General features: G+C 36.0%; 1 protein-coding gene across 6 annotated transcripts in view; it reads right to left on the bottom strand.

The window, feature by feature from the left end:
• PTPN12 (protein tyrosine phosphatase non-receptor type 12) overlaps positions 1-12,159 on the bottom strand; it is a 106,453-nt gene that overhangs the window by 53,645 nt on the left and 40,649 nt on the right. For all 6 annotated transcript variants that reach the window (XR_001823362.2, XM_017523144.2, XM_017523141.2 and 3 more), the window contains 3 exons: positions 5,225-5,301; positions 2,992-3,087; positions 1,060-1,098 (listed from right to left, as the gene is read on the bottom strand). Coding sequence is in view for 5 of the 6 variants with exons in the window: in XM_017523144.2 (XP_017378633.1) it covers positions 1,060-1,098; positions 2,992-3,087; positions 5,225-5,301 (212 nt within the window). In the remaining variant the exon portion in view is untranslated. The remainder of the gene's footprint in view (positions 1-1,059; positions 1,099-2,991; positions 3,088-5,224; positions 5,302-12,159) is intronic.

The raw sequence follows: 12,159 nt of genomic DNA on the forward strand, positions 1-12,159 counted from the left end.
GCTACAGAGCAATCTTTCATGAAAGAAGAGACAATTAATGTGGCAAACTTCGCTATTTTCTTATTTTACTTCTTTAGAGGTGGGGTCTCCCTTTGCCCAGGCTGGAGTACGGCAGCCTAATCATAGCTCATGGCAACTTCCACCTTCTGGGCTCAAGTGATCCTCCCACCTCAGCCTCCCAAAGTGCTGGGATTACAAGTGTGAACTACTGTGCCTGGCCCTGTCTTATTTTATCAAAAATTGCCACAGTTACTCCAACCTTCAGCAACCACCACCTTGATCAGTCAGAAGCCATCAACGACAACAAGACCCTTCACCAGCATAAAGATCACAACTAGCTGAAGGCTAAGATGATCATTATGTTTCTTTAGTAACAAAGCATTTTTAAATTAAGGCATGGAAGGCTGGGCACAGTGGCTCATGTCTGTAAGCCTAGTAGTTTGGGAGGCTGAGGCAGGTGTATCACCTGAGGTCAGGAGTTCCAGATCAGCCTGGCCAGCATGATGAAACCCCGTCTCTACTAAAACTACAAAAATTAGCTGTGTGTGGTGGTGGGTGCCTGCAATCCCAGCTACTCGGGGGTCTGAGGCAGGGGAATCGCTTGAGCCCGCAAGGCGGAGGTTGCAGTGAGCTGAGATCGTACCACTGCACTCCATCCTGGGTGACAGAGTGAGACTCTGCCTCAAAAAAAAAAAAAAAAAAAATTAAGGCATGAAGTGTTTTATACATATAATGCTATTGAACATTTAACAGACTATAATACCCTACAAATGTAACTTATATTCACTGAAGAACCAAAAATTTTGATTTACTGTGGTGGTTGGAACTGAATCTGTAATATCTCTGAGGTATGCCTGTGTATAATAAAATATACTTACAAAATATAAAAGAAAACATGCTTGAGAGATTATTTTGTTCCTTGTATGAAATAAAAGCATCAGCAGAACCCCAAAATAAAAGAAGTATCTACATTAACTGCCTATGTTCAGACTATGGTAATAAAAGACCAAGAATATTTATCCCTAAAATGAAATAATAAGAGGAATAGGTTATACATACCCTTCCCATCTCAAATTCTCGGCACGCCATTACAATGATCTAAAAAGTGATGGTGGGGAGTGAGATGAAGAATGTATCAGTCAAACACAATTTTACTTTTAATAAAATACAAATTTCAAGAATTACTTTGCACCCTGAGAATTATAACTGGCTTGCCTAAGAAACTTGTTTCAATATTAAATGTGTAAGTTAAAGAAATTATCAAAATTAGGCTTTCCAAACAAGGGCTAACTATATAGCAACAAATTAAACTGGCTCTAGTTAACATGATTTATTTGATTTGAATTAAATTATATGAATCTTACAAATTTACTTTGTGACTTCTGAAATTATATTAAAATACCACTTTTAGGATATTTACCTAATTATAAATAGCACTGTTAATTAAAAATACATTTAGAATTACTGAAATATTGAATGCATTTAACACCACTTTTAAAGGTGATTACATCTGCATTTCCCCATTTTATAAACTTTCAAACACACAGTATAGTTGAAAGAATTTTACAGTTAACACTGTATAGCCATCACCTATATTCTAACATTCACATTTAACCATGTTTTATCACATAGCTATCCCTCTATCAATCCATCTTATTTTGAAAATGCATTTCTTTTTTTTTTTTTTTTTTTTTTGAGAAGGGGTCCAGCTCTCTTGCCCAGGCTGGAGTGCACTGGCACGATCTCCGCCTCCCAGGTCCAAGTAATTCTCTTGCCTCAGCCTTCCAAGTAGCTAGTATTACAGGCACCCACCACCATGTCCAGCCAATTTTTTTGTATTTTTAGTAGAGAAGGGGTTTCACCATGTTGGCTAGGTCAGGGTCTCAAACCCCTGACCTGAGGTGATCTGCCTGCCTTGGCCTCCCAAAGTGCTAGGATTACAGACATGAGCCACCATGCCCGGCCTTAAAACTGCGTTTCAAATCAAGTTTTGAACATCAGTACACTCTCCACAAAATACTTCAGCATGCATATCATTATCTAAAACACAGTAATTTTTAATATTGTTTCCAGTATTTTTCCCTTGAGGTAAATTTTACATACAATGAAATGTAAAAATCCTAAAGTGAACATTCTCTGAGTTTAGACAAACACATACATCTGTGCAACACAAATTTTATCAATATACAGGATCTTCCCATCATCCAGAAACTTTCTTCATGCTCTTCTCTGTCCATCCATGAGCACATCTAGTTTTTAAAGTGAAGTACAGCAAATACAAATAACTGGAAAATTCCCCCCCTTTCTTTAATCTTTCAAAGACCAGAGGATGTCAATGCTTTCGATCATTACAATTCCATAAAAAAAAGCCTTAAGAAAAAAATCAAAGTTCCACATTACTGATTTTCTACACCCACACAATGAAAAGTGTCAACGCACATGCTTAGGTTTCAAGGGTAACACACAGCAGTACAGCGTAGCTCTTTGCAGTATTCCAACTCATTTCCCTGCTTCCAAATCTAAGGGCACATTATTCCCTTCATCCAAAAGAACAAAAGGGCAATTAATCAACTCCAGGGGCAGAGGAAACAAACTCCTTTACACCATATATAATTGTTTATAGTTAGGTGTTTACATGTATTTTCCTAAAAAGAGGGACTCAAATGAGTATAGCTGTACTATCAAGTATTTTATTGACCTATTACAGCACTGATCATTTTCTAATTTTTTATAAGTTGTTTGATAGTTGTATCATTATTGACTTAGGACAACATTTAAATTATTATCATATCTTCTTAAAATATTTAGCCTAGTTTGTAAAAATTTAATGAGACATCCTAAAAATCAGTGTCCATCTTTTTAGTAAACATCAGCAATAAGTAAACATATCATTACGGATTTAAAACAAAACCCTCATTCCTTATTCAGTAAAACATCCTACGTCATTACATATATATTTCTCAAAATTATTGTAAAAAGTAAATTACTTACCACAACATTGTATTCCCATATCATCCTCCAAAAATCTATTACTGTATTTGCTAAAGGTCCTTGAGTTGCTACATATGCTTTTGGCCCATAGACACCCTAAAAATGGTTAAAAGCAAATTTCATATTTATTTTATCAGAAATATTTCATTATCTAAAACATAAGATTTCAAATTTTATTAGTAATATTGTTGTTTTAACTTAAACCATTTCCAAACAATGTATCTTTTATAGTACATTAAATAAAGCATGGCAAAATATATTCAATTCACTTTTGATGACTGTTATTACTTCTGTGTGTTCACTGGATATGGTGCACAGAAAAGGTAATTAAGAACTGCCTTATGCTAATTAAAATTATTAATTATCTAGGCATTAAAAACAAAAGCCCTAATACCTACTCAACAAGGCTAAGTGTAGGAGAAATACAAAGCATGCTCTGATTCTAAAACAATATCAAAACTAGTAAACAGTTCTTTCTTAGTTTCTTCCATAGCTATCTTCCATTATCTATTCAGCTTAAAAGTTTATCAAACATCCATTACACAAGTTTTTAATAATGAACATGAGAATATACCAAACAGGGTCATTGACTAAAATACTAAACTGACACATAACTGACTCATACAATTTATCAGTGTCATTAAGCATAATTAAAAACTGTAACTTTTAACAAACACCCTTATAAAAGAATATGAACATGGACAACAACTGAAATAGCAAACCATCAATTTATTAGTTTTTAATTAATGTATTAATTTTGGTTTATAACTTTCTTAAAACAAGAAATTTTTATTTAAAACCAAGACTGCTGAATGTTGGAACAGATACTAATTTTACCACATCAACTTTTTTTTTTTTTGAGACAAGAGTCTCACTCTGTAGCCCAGGCTGGAGTGCAGTGGGGTGATCCTGGCTCACTGCAACCTCCACCTCCCAGGTTCCGGTGATTCTCCTGCCTCAGCCTCCCAAGTAGCTGGGATTACAGGCATGCGCCACCACACCTGGCTAATTTATATATATATAAATTAGAGACGGAGTTTCACTCTTGTTACCCAGGCTGGAGTGCAATGGCGCGATCTCAGCTCACCGCAATCTCCGCCTCCTGGGTTCAGGCAATTCTCCTGCCTCAGCCTCCTCAGTAGCTGGGATTACAGGCACGCACCACCATGCCCAGCTAATGTTTTGTATTTTTAGTAGAGACGTGGTTTCACCATGTTGACCAGGATGGTCTCGATCTCTTGACCTCATGATCCACCCGCCTCGGTCTCCCAAAGTGCTGGGATTACAGGCTTGAGCCACCGCGCCCAGCCTAATTTTTATATTTTTAGTACAGATGGAGTTTCACCATGTTGGCCAGGCTGGTCTCAAACTCCTGACCTCAGGCGACCCACCTGCCTCTGTCTCCCAAAGTGCTGGTATTATAGGCATGAGCCACTGTGCCCAGCCTCACATAAACTTTTATCAGTTAACATTTTTATTAACAAAAACATCATATGCAAATATGTATAAACACCATATATAAGTGAAAATTATACTATCATATCATCTGAAAGATTTAAAAACACAGATTAGCTGATGGAAAAAAAGCCTTTTATTTAAACTGAATCAAGTGGCAGTTTGCAACTATCGCTATTGATAACCTAAAGAACTTGACTGCTTTCCATCAAAGGGTATCCAAACAAAGGTTATATAAAAGAGACAATTTAATCTTGGATTTTGGGTTGCCACCTGAAACAGTGACAATTGCCAAAAGTTTTATATTTAAGGCTATGTTCCAGAATTTTAAATCAATATTATCCAGCAATTCCACCCCTAGTAATTTATCCCAAGAAATTATTCAAAAGAACAAACATGTTTACTGCAATACTATTATTTTAAAAAATTGGAAACAACCTATATGGGTCAACAACAGGGAATGATCATGTTCATTTGTGCACACAAACCCAATGGGATGACTGAGAAGATTATTTAGTAATATGTAAGACTTCCATGGGAAAGAAGAAATAAAAAAGAAAATGTTATCTCTGCTATCACACAACTAAGCACAAACTATTTATCTATATGAATAAGGAGGCTAGAAGGAAAGCATATAAAAACAATGTGCCAGGAGAGTGGTTTTATGTTTATTTCTCTTGCTGTTGGTATGTTTGAGCAATTCAAAAAGTTTTTACAAAACTAGTATGTAGAAAGACATTACTACGGCAGAGAAACACCATTTAAAGTAAGTACATACCTTTATAAAATTTGCATTGATATAGTCTGAATCTTGTGAGGGAGTCTTTAATGTCAATTTAACTCGGCTGTGATCAACTACAAGAAAAAAAATTTATAAAATATGCATGGTTGACACACAGGTATTTTCTAACAAAGTCTAAGTAAGGTTAAATAGACAGCTTAAGAACATTTACTTTAAAAAACAATGAATGAAAATGCACTCTAGGTACCAGCAGGGTAATTTCAAACATTACATTGAAGAGAAATAAAATAAATTTTAAAACAACCACGACCTGGCGGGCACCTGTAATCCTAGTGACTTGGGAGGCTGAAGCAGAACTGCTTGAACCTGGGAGGTAGGGGTTACAGTGAGCCAAGATTGAGCCACTGCACTCCAGCCTGGGCGACAGAGTAAGATCTTGTCTCAAAACAAACAAACAAACCACCACCACCAGTGGTGTAAAGCAGTCTATTAAAGTTGCAATGAGAATAATCTCTGGTACTCTTTTAAAATTCAAATTCCAGGGCATCATCCCTGATTTACTAGAGCAGAGTCTAGGGTTTCGGCCCCTGCAGCTTCCAACAAACATACCAGGTGGCTGATGAATACTAAACATACCAGGTTGCAGTGATATACAAGCCCATATGCTAAAATTCTTATTAGAAAATTTAACTTTCATATTTCACAAGAAACCATAAAAACTAAATTATAACAAATTAAGTGAATTGAGATTATATAAAAAGTGCTCAACACTGCTCTTGGCTAAAAATATGTATTATTAGGTAATGTAGCTCAGAGTAAAAAATCTTTACAAAAAATTTGATAAATAATATTTTCCTTTTCAGTTTTTACTGATTTACTTATTTTTTTAAAAAGAATATATATATATATAATTTTTTTAAATTAGACATTAAAGAAAGGTATAAAATGAAAAGTAAGTCTCCCCTGCTCTTCAATTCCAGGGCTCTCTCCCAACCAGATACTATATTAAAGTTTCTTTTCCCCTTCCAAACATACTTTGTGTACACATACAGCTATATACTTTGAAAAACTATTAAACAAATGCAAGCATCCTACACATGCTGTTTTGTATCGTTTTCAGCTTACCGTATATGGTGGAACTCTTCCCAAAGCACAAAAAGATTTACCTTATTATTTTAAAATACAGAGACAAGGTCTCACTCTGTCACGCAGGCTGAAGTACAGTGATGCAATCATAGCTCGTTATAACCTAAAACTTAGAGTTCTTCCTGCCTCAGGCTCCCAAAGTGTTGGAATTACAGGTGTGAACCACTGCACCCAGCTTGCACTTGGCTATCTTACTCTTTTTAGTTTAACAGAGAATTCCATCATGTGAATGTTTCATTCTTTATTTAACTGGATACTCTACTGATGAGCCATTTTTTTTTCCTATTAAAAACATTACTACAATGAACACTAACGTGTATGTATGGCTGTTACCAGTGTTGTTGTAGGATAAATTTCTAACAGAGGAATTGCTACTTGCCTTCTAAAAGGTATGTAACAATTTATTCAAGTGTTATTTAATAAGGGTGACTGGGTATTAACTTTTCATCACTGACAAACCAAAAAGTAAAAGTATCTTGTTTTAATGTCCATCTCTTGAATTAGGCAAAGAGTGTACGTTTTAATATATTTGTTATGTGTACTTTTTTTTCCATAAACCACTTGTTTATATACTTTTCCCATTTTTCCATGTCTGTTTTGTCCTACTGATTTTTTATAAAATCCATGTAAAAAGAAAAAATCAGCCCTCTGTCACAAGAGATACTAATAGTTTTTTCCAGTTTGTACTGATGTTTAAAACTTTTTGTTTAGAACTAATTTTAGATTTATAGTAAAACTGCAAAAATAGTATACAGAATTTCCATATACCTCTCACTGAGCTTCCTCTAATAGCAACATCTTATACAACGATAAGACAATGATCAATACCACAAAATTAACAGTTATAAAACTATTAATTAAACAAGACTATGCAAAACCAGTGTTTTCTAATCTTTTATCTCTTTCAAGGATCTCAAATTTAATTTTTAGTGGCTGGACGTAGTGGCTTACACCAGTAATCCCAGCACTTTGGGAGGCCGAGACAGGTGGATCACATGAGGTCAGGAGTTTGAGACCAGCCTGGCCAACATGGTGAAACCCCATCTCTACTAAAAATACAAATAAAATTAGCAGGGCATTGTGGCACATGCCTGTAATCCCAGCTACTTGGAAGGCTGAGGCAGGAGAATTGCTTGAACCAAGGAAGTGGGAGGTTGCAGTGCTCTGAGATTGCACCACTATACTCCAGCCTGGGTGACACAGTGAGACTCCATCTCAAAATAATAATAATTTTTATTTTTCCTTCGTCTCCTTCAATCTTTAAAAGTTTCTCTAATTGATTTTTTAAAAAATGATTGGAACGAAGTTGGGGATTTTTGGTAATATCACAGAAATGATGTTGTGTCCCTCTCAGTACAACACATCCGGGGATACATGATACGCATATGCCTTAGTACTTGTGATGCTAACCATGGCCACTTGGTTAATATAGTATTCCTTGTTTATCAGAAGGGAATGTTACTGCCTTACCCTTTTGTAGTTAATAAATATTTTAGGTTAGATGCTTTGAGATTATGAAATTCTAAAGAAGTAGAATTGCTTAATATTTTTTGTCTCTGGATTAGAAGGGACCATAACATATAATATGTAAAAATGCATTGTTATCACATTAGAATCCCTTCTAATCCATGAATGAGTATTAAAGGCAGTTAAAATACAAAAGGGAATACTGAAATGTTAACAGACATGAATAAACTTCTTAGCAAAGTTTTAAAGAACAAATAATAATAACTAATTTATTTTTCATAGGCTCAAAATTTACACAGAGCACTAAGGCCCAGTTCTGCTAATTTAATTAACAAATTTATTTTTTAAAGAGTTTTTTTTTTAGAAATTTGTAGGAAGACACATATAAGGAAGACATACTGGCTTCTGGTGAAAATTATTCATCTCCTCACTATATTCTAAGAAACAGAATATCTACAAATGTTTGTCAATACTTTGTCATGCCACCTTACATGTTCCATTCCCCCTTTTATATGTCATTTGTGATAGGAAATACATATACAAAAAAAAAAAAAAAAACCACTATGCTTCTGGAAAATGAGAATAGAATATTCAGTTAGGATAATGATGGTTGAATAACTACAGTGAGCTTCCTCTTACCATGTTTGCCAGTAATAAGGAGTCTCAGCTAATTGCCCTTATTCATATGGCATATTAGCCTCTATTCAAAGTACCTCAAAGGCAGAATAAATAGCTGGTTTACCACTGGGTCCTCAGTAAATGTTTCTGGTGACTGTAAATCCAAATGAGAATAGTGGCTCCCAAATGATAGTTTGGGAGATAGTTTGGGAGACTAGTGCCAGGCTGGCTACATGCAGGCTGGTAATTTCCTTTTTAAAAAAAAATTTCTAAGATGGAAAATTTTAAGCATACACCAAAATAGAACAGTATAATGAATCTTTGTATATCCATTACCCAGCTTCAATAATCACCAACATTTTGCGAATCTTATTTCATCTACCCCCAGTCATTCAACAGCTAGGAAAAGCAAATTAAAATCCAAGATTTCTGGAGTACTGTATCTTGCAGTAAGTTCAATTTAGCAAATTCAAAACGGAATTTTAAAAATTCAGAAATGCCCTTTTTAAAACTTCCCATTAAATTCTAAAACACAGGCATATTTGGTAGTCACTGCTTTCTACTTATATACTCATAGCATATTAAAGAGAATTTAAAAATCAACATTATGCTACTTACACAGCATATCATGTATATTTTGATTTTTTTGGCACTTTAAATGTGAATTTTAATATGATTCATTCAATAAATATTTGTTGCATGTAATAAGCACAATAATGTTGTCCATATAGCCATAGTAAAATAAAAGCAAAGAAAGGGAGTAAGGAACATCTTGAGGATATCAGCAGTCTTCAGAGATAGAACAAGCTGGGTCTCAGGGAATGAAAAGTTTGCAAATTGATCAAAAAGAAATAAAAACAGAGCATTATAGATAGCATCTCATATTCAAAAGTATAATTAATAAGAAATAGCTATCACGAAATCAATGTTTCCTCTAAGCATAGAATTTTATATCGCTATGCACAGATAGGTATACCCAAATCACAAAACTCAAGTGGCAGTACCACATTTGAAACTGGGGTTGTATGATTTCAAAGCCAAGGCTCTGGGTTCAAATAAATACATGTACTGAAGAGGTGTGAAGCACCATGGGACTACTGGAAGACGGAAGCGGTGAGCAACAAGGCTATCAATGTAGCCACCTGTGCTCACTTGACCGTAGAGCAACTTAGGCAAAGAAGGGGTGGGCTGGAATTGGAATATGGAACAAATGCACAATTTCAAATAAACAGGTGTATATCCATCCCAGTTCTGTCCAATAAAAAGGCCCAGAAGCAATGACACACCAAGCCCTGTTCAATGGTGGGTCAGCCAGGACCTTGAGGATTGCTCCCCACCCTCCTGGCTGGCTTTTCTGTCACATTCCACTGCCACAGCAGACTGAGTGTCCTGTCTGAATATTCTGCAGTTCCTTAAGCAGCACCCTTAGCTCCTGTGACACTGTATGGAGAAAGCCACAGCACCCATGATGTTGGCCACCATTAAAACCCAGCAAAGCGCCGGGAACTAGAAGTAGCAAGGAAGGACCTGGGTGGCTATTTTAATATTCTTCATTCCAACTATATTCTCAATAACACTAATTACCACATGGCAGACCATATATGTTAATTTGTAGTGTCTATCACCTTGACTAACACAAGCTCCACAAGGGCAGAGATTTTTGCCAGTTTTTTTGTTGCAGTGCCAGCATATAGTACATGCTCAAAGCTTTATGTAAAATGAGTAAATGCCAAGGTAGGCAGATGACCTGAAGTCAGGAGTTTGAGACTAGCCTGGCCAACATGGGGAAATCCCATTTCTACCAAAAATACAAAAATTAGCCAGGTGTGGTGGTGGGTGCCTGTAATCCTAGCTACTTGGGAAGCTGAGGCAGGAGAACAGCTTGAACCCGGGAGGTGGAGGTTGTAGTGAGCCAACATCGCGCCACTGCACTCTAGCCTAGGGGACAGAGTGAGACTCTGTCTCATAAAAACAAAACAAAACAAACACAAAAAAAGAAATGAAACAACATATGAAAACAGAAACCTACGGCTGTTTAAGATTTCCCTAGATGACAGAAAAAGGAATTGGATAAGCTAATTCTTTGAGTGTGTGCATTAATAATTCCAGAGCAATGTAAAATCATCTTAAGATTATTTTGTTTAATACAAAGTATCCAGAAAGCCATGTCATCCCCTATTCTGAAGCAGACTGGTACTATGGTGTCAATGTTTGTGTCCCTCCCAAATTCGTATGTTAAAACCTAAATTCCAATGCAACAGTATTAACGGGGCCTTTAGGAGATGATTAGGTCATGTCTTGTGAATAGGATTACCGGCCTTTACTGAAGAGGCCCGAGGGAGCTTGTATGCCCCTTCTACCTTGTGAGGTGCAGTGAGAAGGCACCACCTATGAACCAGAGTGAACCTTCACCAGACAGCAAATCTGCTAGTGCCTTCATCTTGGACTTCTCAGTCTCCAGAACGTTAAGAAATAAATGTCTGTTATTAATAAGCCACCCTGTTCATGGTATTTCTGTAATAGCAGCCTGAATGGACTAAGACAATGGGTGAGAAACGTGGAGTGTACTTTGCAAAAGCTTAATGAGAGGTTACTGTATGCTAGGTACACTTTTAAACATTAATATTAACCTATTGCGCAAATAGTCCTAAATAGTATTAATATAATCTTCACTTTAAGGATGACAAAACCACGGCACAGAGAGGATAAGTCCAAGGTCATAGAGCTATCAAGTGGTGAAGTCAGGATTTCAACTTCCAGAATCAGAATGCTTTACCATTATGCTATGTTGCCACTTGTTAATTCTGCCAACACAAGCTATCCATACATCCCACAGCTGATAATAATGTAGAACAACAAAAAGATGAAGGATTAAATTGAGGCACAGAAGTTAGTGGAGAAAAGAAGGAAAGAGATAAGAGAAGGGGTGCTTTAAAAGAGTTATCATGGAAGAAGATTTCAAAAATAGGGATTTATCAGTGGCATCAAAATAGTTTAATATTCTTGAATAATCAATATTCTTCCTGTTAGAGTAAAGAATAAAAAAAGACCACCGAATCTGGCAATTAAAAAGTCACTGGGCCCTGGGCAACATGGTGAAACCCTGTCTCTACTAAAATACAAAACATTAGCCGGATGTAGTGCCAGGTGCCTGTAGACCTAGCTATTCAGGAGGCTGAAGCACAAGAATTGCTTGAACCTGGGAGGCAGAGGTTGCCATGAGCCAAGATCGTGCCACTGTACTCTGGCCTGGGTGACAGAGCAAGACTCAGTCTCCAAAAAAAAAAAAAAAAAAAAAAAAAAAACCCAAAAAAAAAAAAAAAAAAAAAAAAAAAAAAAAATTTGCTCAGAACTTTAAGGACATTTTAGAGAGAACAAGCTTTAAGAATGTATGAGAACTGAGGAAATAATGTAATAGAATGTAGGTATTTCAAGATACTCGAAGAAAGAAAGACTACCAGCAGGTTTAAAAGATAGCAAGTATGATGTATAGCTTTTATTGGATAAGTGAGGGCATACTTTAAGTATACTTTCAGAGTTAAAGTTATTTTGCCAGAAAAATATGCTATTTAAGAATACAGGCCAGGTGCAGTGGCTTATACCTGTAATCTCAACACTTTGGGAGGATGAGGTGGGAGGATCACATGAGCTTAGAAATTTGAGACCAGCCTGGGCAACACAGTGAGACTCCCTCACTTCTATTTAAATACATAAATAAATAAACTAATTATAATATTATT

Source organism: Cebus imitator, unplaced genomic scaffold (genome assembly GCF_001604975.1).
Source record: "Cebus imitator isolate Cc_AM_T3 unplaced genomic scaffold, Cebus_imitator-1.0 Scaffold26, whole genome shotgun sequence".
In the NCBI taxonomy this organism is placed as follows: domain Eukaryota; kingdom Metazoa; phylum Chordata; class Mammalia; order Primates; family Cebidae; genus Cebus; species Cebus imitator.